This window comes from Stegostoma tigrinum, chromosome 9 (genome assembly GCF_030684315.1).
Source record: "Stegostoma tigrinum isolate sSteTig4 chromosome 9, sSteTig4.hap1, whole genome shotgun sequence".
In the NCBI taxonomy this organism is placed as follows: Eukaryota; Metazoa; Chordata; class Chondrichthyes; order Orectolobiformes; family Stegostomatidae; genus Stegostoma; species Stegostoma tigrinum.
The window spans coordinates 92761093-92781976 of record NC_081362.1 but is presented as its reverse complement, the minus strand read 5'-3'; the positions used below and the strand labels follow the sequence as shown (position 1 = coordinate 92781976).

At 46.0% G+C, this 20884-nt stretch overlaps 1 protein-coding gene across 3 annotated transcripts in view; it reads right to left on the bottom strand.

The window, feature by feature from the left end:
• cd109 (CD109 molecule) overlaps positions 1–20884 on the bottom strand; it is a 123847-nt gene that overhangs the window by 56213 nt on the left and 46750 nt on the right. For all 3 annotated transcript variants that reach the window (XM_048536354.2, XM_048536357.2, XM_048536355.2), the window contains exons 16-21: positions 19510–19587; positions 17400–17454; positions 14029–14149; positions 13224–13341; positions 5422–5535; positions 3176–3394 (exon numbers count right to left, since the gene is read on the bottom strand). In XM_048536354.2, coding sequence (XP_048392311.1) covers positions 3176–3394; positions 5422–5535; positions 13224–13341; positions 14029–14149; positions 17400–17454; positions 19510–19587 — 705 coding nt within the window. The remainder of the gene's footprint in view (positions 1–3175; positions 3395–5421; positions 5536–13223; positions 13342–14028; positions 14150–17399; positions 17455–19509; positions 19588–20884) is intronic.

Sequence of the window (20884 nt, the reverse complement as noted above, 5' to 3'; positions counted from 1 at the left end):
AAATGAATGTTCAATGCTATACGTGCTATCGAAAGGACAGACTAGTGGGCAGAGGGCGTGGGGTGGCCCTGTTGATGAGGAATGATATTCAGTCCCTTGCAAGGGGGGACATCGAGTCGGGAGATGTAGAGTCAGCATGGATAGAGCTGAGAAATTCTAAGGGTAGAAAGACCCTAATGGGAGTTATCTATAGGCCCCCAAACAGTAGTCAGGATGTAGGGTGCAAGTTGAATCAGGAGTTGAAATTGACCTGTCACAAAGGTATCACTACAGTTGTTATGGGAGATTTCAACATGCGGGTAGACTGGGAGAATCAGGATGGTACTGGACCCCAAGAAAGGGAGTTTGTAGAGTGCCTCCGAGATGGATTCTTAGAACAGCTTGTACTGGAGCCTACCAGGGAGGAGGCAGTTCTGCATCTGGTGTTGTGCAATGAACTGGATTTGATCAGGGACCTCAAAGTAAAGGAGCCATTAGGGGGTAGTGACCATAATATGATAAGTTTTAATCTGCAATTTGAGAGGGAGAAGGGAGAATCGGAAGTGTCAGTATTGCAGTTGAATAAAGGGAACTATGGAGCTATGAGGGAGGAGCTGGCCAAAGTTCAGTGGTACAATCCCCCAGCAGGGATGGCAGTGGAACAACAATGGCAGGTATTTCTGGATATAATGCAGAAGGTGCAGGATCAGTTCATACCAAAGAGGAAGAAAGATCCTAAGGGGAGGCAGGGGCGGCCGTGGCTGATGAGGGAAGTTAAGGACAGTATAAAGAAAAAAGAGAGATATACCATAACAAAGATGAGCGGGAAGCCGGTGGGCTGGGAAAGTTTTAAAGAGCAACAGAGGATAACTAAAAAGGCAATACACCAAGAAAAAATTAGCTATGAAGGAAAACCGGCCAAAAATATAAAGGAGGATAGTAAAAGCTTTTTTAGGTATGTGAAAAGAAAAAAAATGGTTAAGACTATAATTGGGCCCTTGAAGTCAGAAATGGGTGAATTTATTATGGGGAACAAGGAAATGGCAGATGAGTTGAATAGGTACTTTGGATCTGTCTTCACTAGGGAAGACACAAGCAATCTCCCAGATGCAGTAGTGGCTGAAGGACCTAGGGTAATGGACGAACTGAAGGGTATTTATATTAGGCAGGAAATGGTGTTGGATAGACTATTAGGTCTGAAGTCCGATAAGTCCCTGGGACCCGATGGTTTGCATCCCAGGGTACTTAAGGAGGTGGCTCTAGAAATTGTGGACGCGTTGGTAATTATTTTCCAAGGTTCTATAGATTCAAAATCAGTTCCTGTGGATTGGAGGGTGGCAAATGTTGTCCCACTTTTCAAGAAAGGAGGGAGAGAGAAAACAGGAAATTACAGACCGGTTAGCCTGATATCACTGGTGGGAAAGATGCTGGAGTCAATTATAAAAGATGAAATTACGACTCATTTGGATAGCAGTGACAGAATAGGTCAGAGTCAGCATGGATTTACAAAGGGGAAATCGTGCTTGACTAATCTTCTGGAATTTTTTGAGGATATATCTATGAAGATGGATAAGGGAGAGCCAGTGGATGTAGTGTACCTGGACTTTCAGAAAGCCTTTGCTAAAGTCCTGCATAGGAGATTGGTGAACAAAATTAGGGCACATGGTATTGGGGGCAAAACACTGAGTTGGATTGAAAATTGGCTGGCTGACAGGAAGCAAAGAGTAGTGATAAACGGGTCCCTTTTGGGATGGCAGGCAGTGACCAGTGGGGTACCACAAGGTTCGGTGCTGGGACCGCAGCTGTTTACAATATATATTAATGATATAGACGAAGGCATTAAAGTGATATTAGCAAATTTGTTGATGACACAAAGTTGGGTGGCAGTGTGAAATGTGAGAAGGATGCTATGAAAATACAGGGTAACTTGGACAGGCTAGGTGAGTGGGAGGATGCATGGCAGATGCAGTTTAATGTGGATAAATGTGCGGTTATACACTTTGGTGACAAGAACAGGAAGGCAGATTACTATCTCAATGGAGTCAAGTTAGGTAAAGGGGAAGCACAACGAGTTCTAGGTGTCCTTGTACATCAGTCGATGAAAGCAAGCATGCAGGTACAGCAGGCAGTGAAGAAAGCTAATGGCATGCTGGCCTTCATAACAAGAGGAATTGAGTATAGGAGCAAAGAGGTCCTTCTACAGCTGTACAGGGCCCTGGTGAGACCGCACCTGGAGTATTGTGTGCAGTTTTGGTCTCCAAATTTGAGGAAGGACATCCTTGCTGTTGAGGGAGTGCAGCGTAGGTTCACGAGGTCAATTCCCGGAATGGCGGGACTATCATATGTTGAACGATTGGAGCGACTGGGCTTGTATACACTTGAGTTTTGAAGGATGAGAGGGGATCTGATTGAGGCGTATAAGATTATTAAGGGATTGGAGACACTGGAGGCAGGAAGCATGTTTCCGCTGATGGGTGAGTCCAGAACCAGAGGACACAGTTTAAAAGTAAGGGGTAGGCCATTTAGAATAGAGTTGAGGAAAAACATCTTCACCCAGAGGATGGTGGATACATGGAATGCTCTGCCCCAGAAGGCAGTGGAGGCCAACTCTCTGGATACTTTCAAGAAAGAGATGGATAGAGCTCTTAAAGATAGTGGAATCAAAGGTTATGGGGATAAGGCAGGAACAGGATAGTGATTGTGGATGATCAGCCATGATCATAATGAATGGTGGTGCTGGCTCGAAGGGCCAAATGGCCTACTCCAACAGCTATTGTCTATTGTCTATAAACCTTGGTGCCTACTATTGGACATAATGCTCTGGCTGGATGCTAACCAATCATTTGAGAACAGCTCAGCGCAACTCATTTGTCATTGTGTTGGCATTACGTTCCTCTCCTTATCAAGTCCTCATCAAGTGTCTTTTCATAACTTTCTCGACTTGACCTGACACCATCAAACATTACAGCACAGTACAGGCCCTTAATCTGTAGAGTTATTTTTGTTACATTCCACTGAATCCACTCTCAAACCATAACACATAGGTGAGTGTGGAAGGTGTATAATGATCTTATTGAATGGTGGAGAAGGCTTGAGGGGATATTCAGCCTATTCCTGTTCCTATTTCTACTCTTTCTGAATCTGCCGCATTTACTTCCAAAAAAAAGAATTGGAATCTGTCAAACCAAAACAGTACCTTTACTAAAACGATTTTGGTAACAGCATCGAATGCAACTTCAGACGTGGCTTTAACTGTGATAGGAATCTTCCCAAGGCCCTTCATCTTGATGGGGAAATAAAACACGTGGGAATCTTGACTCAACACAGAGCCTTTCAGTTTATTGGGGACAGCGTCCTTCTCATCTGGTATGATGGTGAAATCAAATAAATCACTTGGCTGAACTGTCACCGAAACCTGTACATTAAAAAATATAAACAACGTTAGTATCTAGTTCTCTCTGTCTCTCTCTCTCTCTCTGTGACAAATCTATAGAAAAACACATTCAATTAATGGCTCAACCACCTTATTAAAATGCTCATGGCTTTTGTTTAATTATTCATTCATGGATGTGGGCAACACTGGCTAGGCCAACATTTATTACCCATCCTTAATTGCCCAGAGGACAGTTAAGAGTCAACCAAATTGCTCTGTGTCTGGAATTCCTAAATAACACTGGTGAATCAGGTTGCTTTTTCCACAGCAGTGGTTTCATGGTCATCATTAAGCTCTTATTTCCAGATTATTATGGAATTCAGATTCCACTCATCTACTGTGGTGAGATTTAAACCCAAGTCCCTAGAACAAGATTGGGGTCTCTACCTTAATGGTCTAGCAATAATACCATCAGGCCACCACCTCACCTCTGTTCCAAGGGGCAATTGAAGCACTCATATTTAGAATGAGACATTATTTCTGTAAGTATTATTTAACTCATAACTTATTTACCCAGCATCCCCCAGCCAGAATAACTCATGTTATTCTCAAAGGGAGATGGGTCTTGGAGAGTGGGAGCTGTGGGCTGGGAGCTGGGGATTGAGGATCAGTGACTAGGATCCAGGGGCAGTGAGGGACAATATTGGTTGTGGAGGTCAGGATCGAGCCTGAGAGTTGAGGTCCAGGAACCGGGGACAAGAGAGAGCAAAGGAGACACAGCAAAATCCAGAAGTTCGTGGAGTTGAGATTTGGGAGCAGGGAACCTGGATCAGGGATTCAAGAGTAGCCTGGTGGCTCAGTGGTAGCACGGCTACTTCACAGCATCAGGGACCTGGGTTTGATTCCAGCCTCAGGGGCGACTGTCTCTGTGGAGCTTACACATTCTCCCCGCGTCTGCCTGGGTTCCCTTCTGGTGCTGTGGTTTCCTCCCACAGTCCAAAGATGTGCAGGTTAGGGTGGATTGGCCATGAGAAATGCAGGTTTACAGGGATAAGGTAGGGGTATTGATCAGTGTGGATGCCCTTCAGATGGTCAGTGTGGACTCTATGGGCTGAATGGCTTGCTTCCACACTTCAGGGACAGATTCTGAGTGCTGGTGATGGAAGCCAGAGGGCAAGGTAAGGAACTAGGACTAGGAGCCATCTGCTTGCTGATCCCAGGAGGGAGAGAGGGTATGTTTAGGTGCTATACAAGTGAAAATGTCACAGATGCTGTTATAATGAAGACTGTGCTGATTGCTAAATTTAAATCTGAGGAGATGAAATCTGAGATTCAGTAAATAGCAACTGCCTGATTAAAATGTTCCAGATTTGGTCGTTTATGATGGAAACACATTGGCTATGCCCTCATGAGTCAGTGGAAGGTGTTATTAAAGTCATGGCTTTTAGCAGAAGTACAATTTAATCATTTTGAAAAATGCTTGTTGCTTACTTATGCCTGTCGCTGTGTGTCAATTTATATACTGTGATATCTAGGAACAGTGACCATCCCTTCTGTGTTGTGGCTTCAAGTACAATGAGGTCCATAACTATTGAGCATTTGATGAAACCTTATATCTCTACCTTTGTGTGATTTTATGTCAACTTATATCGAGAAGGCAGTATTGCTCAGTGACTGCCTCACCTAATAAATAAATGAGAATTGAAAACTGGACCCTGCAAGACACAAAATATGGCTCAGAAATCACAAAAATAGCCCTTAAGAGGAGCCATTGGAACAAAATATAATTAAATCCTGCTGTGACATTTATCAGGTTGAAATGGTTACCAACTTCAACACTTTGATCTTCTTTTCTCTAAATCCTCATACTAGTGGTTAGAATCTGAGCTTTCTAGAGAATTGAAGCATAGTCTCAAGGCTCACTAATCTAATGCTATGTCAGGATGAAATGATCCCAAGGTATTCAGAAAATGCCATTACTTAACAGGTACGATGCAGGAATGCATTAATGTTTCATCACAACTACAAAATAGTTATGTAAGAGATTGAAACTGCAAGAGTGGGATTACCTCCAGCGTCTGCCGCAAGTAGTTGAAAATGTTTATTTCCAAAACGAGTTGTTCACCTCTGATTACAGAGTATGGGAGGTTTAGTTCCAAGAAGAAAGATTTGAATACTTCCAACTGTTAAACAGAACAAATGGTGTTAGCATGGACACAGGAAAACAAATCACAGAATGGTGATAAACCTATCTGACAAACTGAAATAATTGAGTGAGCCTTACATGTGTTTAGTTTCAATGTCTTATTTAATGAATGGAAAAGCCCCATAGTCTCCCTCTGTTAGCAGAGACAGATATAATGGTACTGACTTAGGGCAAGAGGACATTAAATATAAGTACTTTTATATAACTTTAATATAATACCTTCAGGCTGTCCTAAGGTGTCTTAGAATAAAGAACAAAGAACAAAGAAAATTACAGCACAGGAACAGGCCCTTCGGCCCTCCAAGCCTGTGCCGAACGTGATCCTCTGTCTAACCTGTCATCTATTTACTAACAGTCTGTGTCCATTTGCTCCCTGCTCATCCATGTACCTGTCCAGATATATCTTAAAAGATGCTAACGTGTCTGTGTCTACTACTTCCGCAGGCAGCGCGTTCCAGGCACCCACCACCCTCTGCGTAAAAAACTTTCCACGCATATCTCCCTTAAACTTTCTCCTTTTTAAAATAAATGGATTGAACTGATTGAGTCCTAAAGGGTACAGCTACCAGGCTGGGTCTGCAACAAGTGATAACAGAGCCAACAAAAGGGCAAAACACACTTGAGCACATCCTCACCTATCTGCCTGCTGCAGATGCATTGGTCCATGGCAGTAAATTTGGAAATTGGTTTTGCGGCAGGTGACAAAGTAGAGATAATGGATAGGTACTCAAATTGGCAAGATGTGACTAGTGGTGTCCCGTAAAGATCTGTGTTACGGCTCAACTACACACATTATTTGGATAATGGCATGGAAAGTCTTATATCCAAATTTACTGATGACACAAAGCTAGGCACAATTGTGGACAGTGTAAATGATAGCATAAAATTACAAAGGGATATTGATAGATTAAGTGAAATAGCAAAACTGCAGCAGCTGGAGGTCGATGTGAGCAAGTGTAAGGTCATCTATTTTAGAGTGAGAAAGACAGATCAGGGTACTTTCTAGATGATATGAAGTTAAATACAGTGGAAGTCCAAACAGACTTGTGAGTTCAGGCATATAGATCTCTGAAACATCGCAACAAATGCAAAAAATAATCTAGAAAGCTGATGGAATGCTGGCCTTTTTTTTCTTAGGGCTGAAGCACAAAATGCAGATGTTATGCTACAGTCATACAAAACCCTGGTTAGATCCCATATGTAGCACCGGAAGCAGATTTGGGCACCTTGCCTCAGAAAGGGCACATTGGCTTTGGAGGGAGGACAACATAGGTTTACAAGAGTGATATCTAAACTTCAGGAGTTAAGTATTCAGAAGAGATTATATAAACTGGGCCTGCCTTCTTTAGAATTTAGAAGATTAAGGGGTGATATAATCAAAGTCTTCAAGATCTTAACTGGAAAAGACAGGGTAGATGAAGATAAACTATTTAGACTGATTGGGGAATTCTAGAACCGGGGGCATAGTCTGAGAATCAGACCATTCAAGACAGGTGTCAGGAAGCACTCCTTAACACAAAGGCTGTCAGTGGTTTGGACCTCTCTTCTCTATGGAATGCTAGATCAGCTATTAATTTTTAAATCTGAGATGGATAAAATTTTGTAAGGAAAAGGTATTAAGGGAAATGAGCCAAAGGCAGGGATATGCAGGTCAGCCTATAACTTATTGAATGGTGGAACAGGTTTGAGGGGCTGAATGGGCTACTCCTGTTCCTATGTTCCCAAGCCCTTAATATCAATAAGAGCGCTCACCACACCTTGTGCTGTTCCCATTGAGAATATCCTCCATAATGTTGTCTGGCACTATCACCATACTAAATAGGGCAGACTTTGAACAGATTGAGCAACTCAACACTGAGCATCCATGAAACACTGTGCACCAGCAACAGCAGCAGATAAGTGCTTCAGCACAACCTGTAACCTCATGGCCTGGCATATCCCCCACTTAACCGGGACCATCAAACCAGGGCATCAACCCTGGCTCAATGAAGCGTGCAGGAGCAGCACCAGGCATACCAAGCACCAAGCTGTGTATATATTGTGGTTGGGTCCACCAGTACCATCTGGATGCCTTGGGCAGAATCAGTGGAACCCATTCTGCTTATTGGGATTAACTTAAGTTATTAATTGCAGTGGGGAAGGATATCTACATGAAGTCTTCAGCAATTAAGAGGGTCAGTACTGATCAGGTAAGTTTGAGGTTGTTGATTTGCTTGCCCAGCTGGCTTGTTTTTGTTCGGACACTTCATCACCATGTTAGGTAACGTCATCAGTGAGACCCCCGCGAATGCGATGTTGTTCTACTCCGCTTGGAATTTATACTGTCCAGCCTGTTATATTGAGTAGCAGTATTCCCAGTTTTGTTCTATATGGGTTTGTACATGGGGTCCAACTCCACGAGTTTGTTGATTGTGTTATGGGTTGAGGACCATGCCTCTAGGAATTCTCTTGTATGTCTATGTTTGACTTGCACTACTATAGTTATGTTGTCCCAGTTAAAGTGATGGCCTCCATTGTCTGAGTGTGCTGATATTAAGGAGAGTTAGTCACGCCATTTGCCTGCTAGCTGATGTTCATGTATTCTGATGGCTAGTTTCCTTCCTGTCTCTCCGATGTAATGCTTGTGGCAGTCATTGCCTGGTATTTTGCAAACTATGTTGGTTCTGCGTGTTGTGGGAATGGGGGTCTTTAATCCTTGTGCATATTTGTCATAGAGTGGCTGTGGGCTTGTGTGTCACCATGATTCCTCATGGTCGTCGGGTTTCATTGTCAGTTCTGATCTGTTCTTGACGTAGGGCAGTGTGGCCAGTGTGTTAGGGTGCTCTGTGTCCTCTTGTTGTTGTCTATTTAGTAGGTGTCTGAGGATGAAGTTGTGGGAATATTCATCTGTAGCGAACATTTTGTACAGGTGCTCTTCACCTTCCCTGCGTAGTTCTGGTGTGTTGCTGTGAGTGTTGGCCCATTTAAATAGTGTCCTAATACATCTTTGTTTGACCACCACAAAGTCTACTAACAATATAAGGCAGGGCAAGATTACAACATATTACCAAATAAATCCAAGAAGCCATTTGTAAGTAAAGAACAAGAATTATGAGAAATAACTGTCTTTCTGGCCCCAGTCTTAAAATATGTGAACAGCCAGGATACTGATTAATTTTGCTACTTTTTGTTTGGGAAGGAAATTAAAGTCTGGAGGTTGAATAAAATAAACTGAATGTGACAACTTCCATAACAATGCTTTAGGAAGTAACAAAGTCCTTAATACTGTTTTTCTGTAGAGCCATCTTGTGGTTATGTTTGAATTTCACAACAAATTAAAGACAGTAAATGAGTCCTTCCAGACTCATGTCATAGTCCTTCTATTACGCTGTTCAAGGAGATCATAACTATCCAGTAACAAAGCTCCATATTCCAGTCCTTTCCTCCTCGGTCTATACCAAGCTTGACAAAAATCTCACAGGATCACAATTAAAATTAACAACTCATCTCAGATCAATTGCTACCAATGCTTGACCACCCTTTGAAGTGTTACCTAACTTCGCTCCAGAAAGCTCGATCATCCTGGGTTAGGAATCCCAAGAATGAGGCTAATACTTTGGGGGCAGAGGTTCAAGTCTCACCGTGGCAAGAAATCTGGAGCTATAAAGCTATTTGTAAAAACCCACCTGGTTCATGAATGCCCTCACAGAAGGTGCAGTGATTGGAACCAGGGCCAGGGGGATGTGATCCTTGATTGGTGCTGTAAACCTGACCAATCAGGGTTCCCTGGCTGACAGATACAAACAGGAGCTCCAATCCACAGAAGCTGAGGAAGATCATGGCCCACAATTGTCACTGGTTCTGGATCTGTCAGTACAGGCAGCGAGAGAGATGTGTGAGGGAATCATTGATCGGCTCTTTAATTGAGAGCTCATGCTGCTGTCTGGACAGGTTTCTATTTAGATTTGATTCATCTGTACTTTTGCATTTTGTTTTACAGAACAGTTTTTCTTTTAATTGCTTCTCTACTTCTGTTACTTCTGCACAACAAGATAAGACATTAAACCATGAGGCCTCCTCATTCTAAGATAATAGAGATAATGGGAACTGCAGATGCTGGAGAATTCCAAGATAATAAACTGTGAGGCTGGATGAACACAGCAGGCCAAGCAGCATCTCAGGAGCACAAAAGCTGACGTTTCGGGCCTAGACACTTCATCAGAGAGGGGGATGGGGAGAGGGAACTGGAATAAATAGGGAGAGAGGGGGAGGCGGACCAAAGATGGAGAGCAAAGAAGATAGGTGGAGAGAGTGTGGGTGGGGAGGTTGGGAGGGGATAGGTCGGTCCAGGGAAGACGGACAGGTCAAGGAGGTGGGATGAGGTTAGCAGGTAGATGGGGGTACGGCTTGGGGTGGGAGGAAGGGATGGGTGAGAGGAAGAACCGGTTAGGGAGGCAGAGACAGGTTGGACTGGTTTTGGGATGCAGTGGGTGGGGGGGAAGAGCTGGGCTGGTTGTGTGGTGCAGTGGGGGGAGGGGACGAACTGGGCTGGTTTAGGGATGCAGTAGGGGAAGGGGAGATTTTGAAACTGGTGAAGTCCACATTGATACCATATGGCTGCAGGGTTCCCAGGCGGAATATGAGTTGCTGTTCCTGCAACCTTCGGGTGGCATCATTGTGGCACTGCAGGAGGCCCATGATGGACATGTCATCTAGAGAATGGGAGGGGGAGTGGAAATGGTTTGCGACTGGGAGGTGCAGTTGTTTGTTGCGAACTGAGCGGAGGTGTTCTGCAAAGCGGTCCCCAAGCCTCCGCTTGGTTTCCCCAATGTAGAGGAAGCCGCACCGGGTACAGTGGATGCAGTATACCACATTGGCAGATGTGCAGGTGAACCTCTGCTTAATGTGGAACTCCTCATTCTGAGGACTGGTTTTGAGCTGGCTGGTCACAGCCATAGAATCCCTGTGAGGAAACAGGCCCAACAGATCCACACTGATCCTCCAAAGAGCATCCCACCCAGACCCATCCCTCTACTTCCCATGGCTAACACACCCCACCTACACATCCGTGAACACTATGGGCAACTTAGCATGGCCAATCCACTGAGCTTGTACATCTTTGGAATGTAGGAGGGAACCAGAGCGCCCGGAGGAAACCCACCAGACTCGGGGAGAACGTGCAAACTCCACACAGACAGTCACACGAGGCTGGAATCAAACCCGGGTCCTTGGTGCTATGAGGCAGCAGTGCTAACCACTGAGCCACCATGCCACCCCCCTCCATGTACTATATACATGTAAATAAAGGGTGACTTGGTGATGGAATACCAGCCTCTGTGGAATTATTTCAGAAGAAAATAATTAGGGATGGGTGAGAAATTCTGGCCTCGCTTCTGATACCTACACTATGTGAAAGAATTAAAAGCCAATTAAAGAGTTACTCAAGCACAAAAAGATGGTTGATTTTAATACTGTTATCTCTTGTGATCATTGCCAGCATTTATTCCCTCATGCCTTTAGCTTGCAGGACCAGAAGACATTTGAGAGTCAATCACATTGTGGTGGACCTGGGGCCTGGAATCTGAGATCCAATGACAAATTTCCTTCTATGAAAGGCCCTGGTGAAGAAGAAGGGTTTTTCAATGATGGTTATATGTTCACCATTAGGCTAGCTTTTTAATTCAGGGGTTTAACTGAATTTATTTTTGATTAACTGCATGGTACGATTTGAGCCTATATCCCTAGAACAGTGGTTTGAGTCTCCAGATTTCTAAGTCAATGACACAACAGTACTCCACTGCCAGGCCTAAGCCTTTCTTTCCTAATGTTTTCCCTGTCATCTCTTATGATGAAGATTTACCTCTGGTATATAGGTGTGGAAACTCACCCTGTCGCCCAGATTGCGCTGAGAATGTGTAAGTAGCAAGTTTGATAGAATAATGTTTTGTGTATCATTTTTGGGACTACAGGAGATACTAGTAAGACTAATGCTTAAACCTTTCCCAGTCATCTCGAGGTAGTGCTAGTGGAGGGGCATTTTCTCTGGAACCACTTCAGTGGTCACTCTCAAATGCAATGGAGAGACTTAAAATATCTACCACAGCATCCAGCACTGACAAGAGATAACTAGATCCAAATCCAGTCTTTTCTTATTCATACATAGTTAGAACAAAGAGCAAATAATTGTTCCGCACAGGGACAGGCCCTTTGGCCTACCAATACTGTGCTGACACACAATGCCTTTCAAAACAAAATCTGTTTTGCCTCTGTGTGGTCCACATCCCTCTATTCCCTGCCTATTCGTATTATTGTTAAGCCTCTGCTTCCACCATCTCCTCTGGCAACGCATTCCAAGCCTCCAATTGGTTGGGTGTGTCAGGTCTCAATGTGGACTTCAAAAGCTTCAAAATTTCCAAGACCCCGACCTTATCCCAAGACCAGCACAACCTGTCCCCGCCTCCTTGACCTGCCCATCTTTTCTCCCACCTATCCTCTCCTCCCACATCACTGACCAGCCCTGACCCCTACTTCCTACCTACACTCACTTTTACTGGCTCCAGCCCTGCCTTCTTGACCTGTCCATCTCCTCTCCACCTATCTGCTCCACTGCCTACCTTCCATCATCGCCTCCCCGTCTCGCTATTTATTTCAGAGTCTCCTTCCCCTCCCCCATTTCTGAAGAAGGTCCAAGACCCAAAACGTCAGCTTTCCTGCTCCTCTGATGCCGCCTGACCTGCTGTGTTCCTCCAGCTCTACACCTTTTTATCACTTACTACCCTCTCTGTAAAAAAAAACCTGCCTCTCACTCTCTGTTAAGCTTTCCCCTTTTTACCTTGAATTTATGTATGCCAGTAAGTGACATTGCTACCCTCGGAAAAACAGTTCCGACTATTCATCTGTACCTCTTATAATTGTGGAAACTTTTATCAGGTAGCCCCCTCATCCTTCGACATTCAAGTGAAAAGAAACCAAGTCTAAACAAGATAACAAAGTGTGAGGCTGGATGAACACAGCAGGCCAAGCAGCATCTCAGGAGGACAAAAGCTGACGTTTCGGGCCTAGACCCTTCATCAGAGAGGCGGAGAGGCTCTCTGATGAAGGGTCTAGGCCTGAAACATCAGCTTTTGTGCTCCTGAGATGCTGCTTGGCCTTCTGTGTTCATCCAGCTCCACACTTCGTTATGTTGGATTCTCCAGCATCTGCAGTTCCCATTATCACTGATACAAGTCTGAACAATCTCTCCTCGTAGCTAAAACCCTCCAAACCAGGCAACATCCTGGTAAACCACTTCTGGACCCTCTCCAAGTTTTGAGCACAAGTATCCTATTGTGCCTTGAACCAAGGTAATTGATCTTAAGGCTATTTAAGACCTTTCCTAAAGCACAAACTCATACAAAACAAGGACAGGAGTAGGCCATTCAGCCCATCAACACTGCTCCACCATTCAATATAATCAAGGATAATCTTGGGCTTCAACTCCATGACAAGCCTCCATATCCCTAATTCCCTTACAGCCAAAATCCAGTTCATCCCAGCCTTGAACATATTCAACCTCAGAGCACTCACAACTCTTTGAGGTACAGAATTCTTGGAATTCAAAACTATTTGGGTGAGGAAATTTTGCCTTGTCAAAAGTCACAAATGACAGCTCCTTTATTCAAAGGCTGAAAGCTGGGGGTGACCTACCTGGGCAGGTGCAGTGGCCAATTGAAGTCCTTGGCTCTCAGAAATCACAAAAGCGTTGGCAATCCAGGTGGTGAGGGAGTCTGGAACTGTTCTCTGGATGCTAACATTTGAACTTGAACTAACCAAAAGAAAAGAACTATGAGAGGAACAATCAAAAAATGCTGTTAAAACCTACCTATGGTGATACATCAACAGGTTCAGTACATAATTCTTTGAAATTTGCATCACATATGGATAGGTTGGTTAACAAGGTATTTAGCACGCTTGCCTTTGTTGCTCAGACCTTTGAGTATCGGAGTTGGGACATCATGTTGAGATTGTATAGGACATTGGTGAGGCCTTTTCTGAAGCACTGTGTTCAGTTCTGGTCACCCTGCTTTGGGAAGATATTATCAAACAGGAGAAAGCTCAGTAGAGGTTTAGCAGGATGTTGCCAAGAACAGAGAGTTCTTATTTCTTATTTCATGGAGGGGCTGGTTAGGCTGGGCCTGGAGCCACATGTAGGCCAGACCAGATAAGGACGGCAGTTTCCTTCCCTAAAGGGTATTAGTGAGCAAGATGTCTATTGAACCGTCAAACACAACCTGGCCCATATGTGATAGTGTCTGCAGATCATGCACTAACTGTTCAGACATGTCAGAACCCATCAAACGCGACATCAAAGCCTGTTATCTGCAGCTGCCTAAGGACAGGGAAGGTTTAATTTTACCTTGTTTGCTGTGAGGTATCAAGTATTGAAAATGTGAGCATTTCTCTCAGGTACCCAGTACTGAGGGTCTCATGTTTAATGAATTGGATTTCCTACCCAGTTAACATATCCAACCATATCCACGTTTCTGGAAAATATGTTCTGATTCTCTGATCTTCTGGCTCAACTGCGTGGTTTGTGCCCATAAACTCAAGGTTGTCTTCACGGAAGGTTATGTCTGTGAAAGCAAATCCTCAAGGTTAGGAAAGATCTCTGTACACATTGTCGCATATTTATGATAGCACGATACAGAAAGGGCTGTGTAAAGTTCTTACCCTGTGCACATAAAATGAATGGTAACGTAAGTGTTGGTGTGAAGTCTCACGGTCTGAAAAAAATTAGATTCTGTATGCAATCGTCGCATAAATCAAACTGGACAAAATTGCTCCATGCAAAATTGCCCCAGATGTAATTATTTTGCCTGCCTTTGTAAGGACTTGAAATCATTATTTACATCTTTGCAAGATTTGTTCCAGTGGCAATGTAAGGAACAGGCTGAAGTTTCAAATTTAACATGTGCCTTGCACAGTGATTATAACCAGATCAGCCAGGTGAAGCTCATGGAATATGAGCTCCCTGATTGGGGCTGTTAATGTGGTCCAGTCAGGAAGTCCTGGCTGACAGAGATAGACAGGGGGACTGTCAGAGGTTCTGTTCACTCAAAGAGCTGGCTCTGAGAAAGCAGGGTGAGTGGAGTTATTTCACCTTGGATTCCGGTGGTATTTCTCCAAAGGGTGACTAGTGGAATATCCTTGAGGCAAAACATTACATAGACCTACACAGCAAACAGACCATTTGGTGCAACAGGATGAGCTCACTATTTGTGCTCCACATATACCTTCTCTTGCCAGTCTTCACGTTTCAGCTGTGCCTCATTCTTGCCTCAAATAAGTGGATTATGCATTTCTATTCCTCTCAAAGTTCTAATGTCTCCTCTCTTGTGAATGTAAATGATCCCATAACAGGGGAGTTATCCCTGTGCCAATACTAACCCAGACAGCAATATCATTAAAGCAGATAATCCAATCACAAACTTGCGATGCGTAAATTGACTGCAGCATTTCTGAATTGCAAAATTGGCTACCCTTCTGAAGCACTGTACTGGCTGTGAAAAATGATTTATAAATGTGATTCTTTCTCTTATTCACTTCACCTTATCTTCACCCTTTTCTCCTTCATTGGTTTGTTTAGATTCCTCTTGAATGCATTGATGCTAACTGCGTCCATTTATGCCAGGGACATTTATCTCACCCCACTCCCAGCAAACTCAAGTCAGGACCTGATATCAAGCCTATAAATGGTGGGATTGTGTGTTGTCACTCCATCACCATAATTGAATACAAACTCTCAGCTACTGACAGGAGGATCATTTGATTTGCAAACCGCAGTGTCTAACCAAAAAAGCGCTTTAGGCAAGCAGGTAAACCCCCTGATGTTTGTGCTTGGCACCTAATATTAATCTGACACAAGGCCTTATCTGGACATCACTACGGGCTCTTGTGGAGTGGTGGTAATGTTCCTACCATGAGCTAGGTGGCCTGATTTCCGTTCCCACAGGTATGTAATAATATCTCTGAACAAGCTGAGTAGAAAAAAAAATTAACTGACCATCACTAGGGAGGGGCCTCTTGGAAAAAAAAGCGATTGATAGACCCAGCTTCAGGTGTCACCTAGTCCAGAGGTATATAGTAACATCGTTGGACAGGCTGATGACAAAAATAAATTAAAACTATCACTGAATGTCACTAGTAAAATGCTGTGGAAATAAGGAAAAACTTGCACTTATAACAAATCCTCCACCATCTCAGGACAATCCAAAGCATCTCTCAGCCGACGTGGACATGAGAGTTGAGGCTCTGTAATTCCAGAAATGTGGCTGCCAGTTTGCAAATGGCTAAGTTTTGTTTTTGTTAATGATGTAGGTTAAGTGATAAGTATTGTTTCTACCACTAGAGAGAGCTCTCTTTTCAAATGACATCAAAGGATATCTTCAAATAATCAAAAGATGTCTTTTATCTTCAGCCTGAAAGGGGAGGATGGGGTAACAGTTTAGCATCTCATCAGAGAGATGGTATTCATGGCAATGTGATACTGCTGCAGAGATGACAAGGTGTGGAGCTGGATGAACACAACAGGCCAAGCAGCCTCTTAGGAGCAGGAAAGCCCCTAAGGTGCTGTCTGGCCTGCTGTGTTCATCCAGCTCCACTCCTTGTTAGTTCGGATTCTCCAAAATCTGCAGCTCCTACTATCTCTGATACTGCTGCAGTCCTGGTTCAGGCTGGGGTAAACTTGCGCCCTGTCTTCTTGCGCTGTCTCAGAATAAAAGTCATAAAAAAGAAATTTCGACATTAAAGTCGTGAGATTTGGAGAAGTAGGCCATTCAGCCCTCTGAGTCTGCTCTGCCATTCAATGCGATAAAACTGTGGACTCTGGAAATATGAAACAGAAACAGAAATTGCTGGAGAAGCTCAGCGGGTCCGGTAGCATCTGTGGAGAGAAAGTAGAGTTAATGTTTTAAGTCCAGTATCCCTTCCTCAGAACCGATAGCAGCTCAGAAAAGATGATGGCTTTGGGTGAGAGGGAGCTGAGAAGTAATGAACAGTAGGTGGGGACAGAGAGAGGGTGATATAAGGGGTGGCAGACAAAGGGATTGTTGATAGTATGTCAGGAAAGAAATGAAACTAAATTAAAATACAGAACTATGGGTACTGGAAATGTGAATGAAAAACTTAAATTGATGGTGAAACTCAGCAGGTCTGGCAGCATTTGTGGAGAGAGAAAGGGAATTGAATGGAATGATTTATTGTCACTTATATTTAACAAATAAATACCGTGAAAAGCGTAAAATGTCACCCGGCTCCAGCACCATTTTGAGTTAGAGAATATATTAAGATGCAACTAGAATATAATTAAAAGCAGAGTTCTTCCTCCCTTCTTGTGCTCCACTTGGTATTGAGGTGACAGATATATGGGTAGGCAGGGAATAGAGGGATATGGACAGTGTAGAGGCAAAACATTTATGGTTTAGAAAGGAGCCATGTAGCAGCTCAGGCTTGGTGAACCAAAAGGCACTGTTCTATGTTATACAGTCCATGTACTTTGTACATTACCACAGTGCAGTGGGGCTAGTTAGCTCAGTTGGCTAGCCTGTGATGCAGGGTGATGTCAACGGTGAGGAGTGGGGGCGGTACAATTCTCACGCCAGGTGAGGTTACCATGAAAGACTCATTTTCTTAAACACTCCCCTCACCTGAGGTGTGGTGACCCTCAGGCTAAGCCTCCACCAGTTGCCTCTCTCTAGTGAGAGAGCAGCCCTATGGTCTGACAGGACCAGAGTGGCACAATAACATATAGCCACACTTGGACATCTTTGAGAACACTTCCAAATGAGACCAGTTATCTTTGAGAGGTACGGTGTTCACACTTACAGACTGGCTTTCTGCGTGGAGGAGATGCATCTGTTAACACAATTAAACCATTGTCCTGTGAATGAAAAGACAGAAAAGGTTTCAAATAGTATTTGTGCTGATTTGAATGCTGTTATTTTCAAGGTCAAGATTGTTCACGCTGAGGGTGTCAAATAAGTCTCAGGTTTGAAGACACTGATCTTGTGCCTAGTATTGCCAGCCTTTTCAGATGCCCTACAACAGTCCGCACCTTCACCAGCCTGTCCCCACCCTCACCATATTCCCCCCAACACTCACCACATCACCCCCACCCTCACCACATCCCCCCTCCATCCTCACCACACTGTCCCCACCCTCGCCACACTGTCCCCACCCTGGCCACACTTCCCCACCCTCGCCCCATCATACCCCACCCTCATCACACCGTCCCCACTCTCACCACGTCCCCCCTCCAACATCACCACATTCCCCCTCCACCCTCACCACATCTTCCCCCAACCTCAACACACTGTCCCCACCCTCGCCACACGTCCCCACCCTCACCCCATCGTCCTCCACTCTCACCCCATCATTCCCCACCCTCATCACACTATCCCCATCCTCACCATACCGTCCTCACCCTCACCATACCATCCTCACCCTCACCACAATACCCCCAACTTTCACCACATACCCCTCACCCTCACCACATCCCTCCGTCCACCCTCACCACACCGTCCCCCACCATCACCACACCATCCTCACCCTCACCACATTGTCCTCCACCCTCACCACACTGATCCCACCCTCGCCACACTGTCCCCACCCTCGCCACACGTCTCCACCCTCACCACACGTCTCCACCCTCACCCCATTGTTCCCCACCCTCACCACACAATGCCCACCCTCACCACATCTTTCCCCACCCTCACCACACTGTCCCCACCCTCGCCACACATCTCCACCCTCGCCCCATAGTCCCCCACCCTCATCGCATCATACCCCACCCTCATCACACCATCCCCACCCTCACCATACCGTCCCCACCCTCATCCCATCGTCCTCCACCTTCACCATACCGTCCCCTCACCCTCACCACATCCCCCCCCACCCTCACCACACTGTCCAACACCCTCACCACACCGTCCCCACCCTCGCCACACCGTCCATACCGTCACCACACCATCCCCACACTTACCCCATTGTCCACTACCCTTGCCACACTGTGCTCCACCCATGCCACACCATGCTCCACCCACGCCACATTGTCCCACTCCCTCACCAAATCATACCCCACCCTCACCACACCATCCCCACCCTCACCACACCGTCCTCTCCCTCACCACATTACCTCCCACCCTCACCAAACTGCCCTACCCTCGCCACACTATCCCCCACCCTCACAACACCTTCTCCACCCTGACCAAACTGTCCCTCCTCTCACAACACTGTCCCCCACACTCACCACACCTTTCCCACCCTCACCACACTGTCCCTACCCTCCCCAAGCCATCCCCACCCTCACCACACAATCCCCCACCCTCGCCACACTGTCCCACTCCCTCACCACATCATCCCTCACCCTCACCACATCATCCCCCACCCTCACCAAACTGCCCTACCCTCACAACACTGTCCCCCACCCTCACAACACCATACCCCCACCCTCACCCCACCATCCATCACCCTTGCCACGCCGTCCTCCAACCTCACCACACCATCCCCACTCTCGCCACACTATCCCACATCCCTCACCACATCATCCTCCACCCTCACCACACCGTCCCCCATCCTCACCACATCATCCCGCACTCTCACCACACCATTCCCACACTCAACCCACTGTCCACCACCCTCGCCACGCTGTGCTCCACCCATGGCACACCGTCCCAACCCTCACCACACCGTTCCCACCCTTGCTACACTGTCCCACTCCCTCACCACACCATCCCCTACGCTCACTACATTTTCACTGTCCTAGCACAACAGTGTGTAACATCAACGCCCTCCCCACCATCATCAGACCTTCCGTGAATCCTCCCTGCGTAATTTCAGGCTTTTCCCCCCACACCCTGTCTTCCCTCTCCCCTCACACTCATGTCTCACATTTACCCCTCCCATTTGCTGAAGCCCTCCCCACTCCACTCCTCACCTGAAATACATTATGGGGATGCCAGCTATAAATCGGCTCGGCGTTGTCTTTAGTCGCACTTTTTAATTCCTGAATAACCTGCAGGCAAAAGCATCACTAATTTAATACCTGAGTCCTCAGCAAAGAATAGCACTTTGTACTTTCTGTCCCTCCAGCTGCTCTCTGCATATTTCAGTGATACTGCAGCTGGGCACCAGGAGGTGCAGCCTAGCCTGTGGTCAGAGATAATGGGAACAGCAGATGCTGGAGAATCCAAGATAACAAAGTGTGGAGCTGGATGAACACAGCAGGCCAAGCAGCATCTCAGGAGCACAAAAGCTGACGTTTCGGGCCTAGACCCTTCATCAGAAAAGGGGGATGGGGAGAGGATCCTGAAATAAATAGGGAGAGAGGGGGAGGCGGACCGAAGATGGATCGAGGAGAAGATAGGTGGAGTGGTGAATATGGTGTGGTGAAGGTGGGGGACAGTGTGGAGAGGGTAGGGCAGTTTGGTGAGGGTAGGAGGTAATGTGGTGAGGGAGAGGACGGTGTGGTGAGGGTGGGGATGGTGTGGTGAGGATGGGGGATGGTGTGGTGAGGGTGGGAGACAGTGTGGCGTGGGTGGAGCACGGTGTGGCGTGAGTGGAGCACAGTGTGGAGAGAGTGGTGGGCAATGGGGTAAGTGTGAGGATGGTGCGGAGATAGGGAGGGGATAGGTCAGTCCGGGGAGGACGGACAGGTCAAGGGAGCAGGATGAGGTTAGTAGGTAGGAAATGGAGATGCGGCTTGAGGTGGAGGAGGGGATAGGCGAGAGGAAGAACAGGTTAGGCAGGTGGGGATGAGCTGGGTTGGTTTTGGGATGCAGTGGGGGGCGGGGAGATTTTGAAGCTGATGAAATCCACATTGATACCATTGGGCTGCAGGGTTCCCAAGCGGAATATGAGGTGCTGTTCCTGCAACCTACGGGTGGCATCATTATGGCACTGCAGGAGGCCCAGGACGGACATGTCGCCCTAGGAATGGGAGGGGGAGTTGAAATGGTTTGCGACTGGGAGGTGCAGTTGTTTATTGCGAACCGAGCCTCGATCTTCAAGGACTGCAACATACCCACCGCAGTGGTCAAGAATGTCCTCAATTGTGTCTCCTGCATTTCCCGCACCTCATCCCTCACACCCCACCCCCGTAATAGCTGCCATAAGAGAATCCCCCTGCAGCCCAATGGTATCAATGTGGGCACTCAGTCCGCCCCCCGCCTCCCTATTTATTTCAGAATCCTCTCCCCACCCCCCTTTTCTGATGAAGGCTCCAGGCCCGAAACGTCAGCTTTTATGGTCCTAAGATGCTGCTTGACCTGCTGCGTTCATCCAGCCCCACACTTTGTTATCTCACAGCCTAG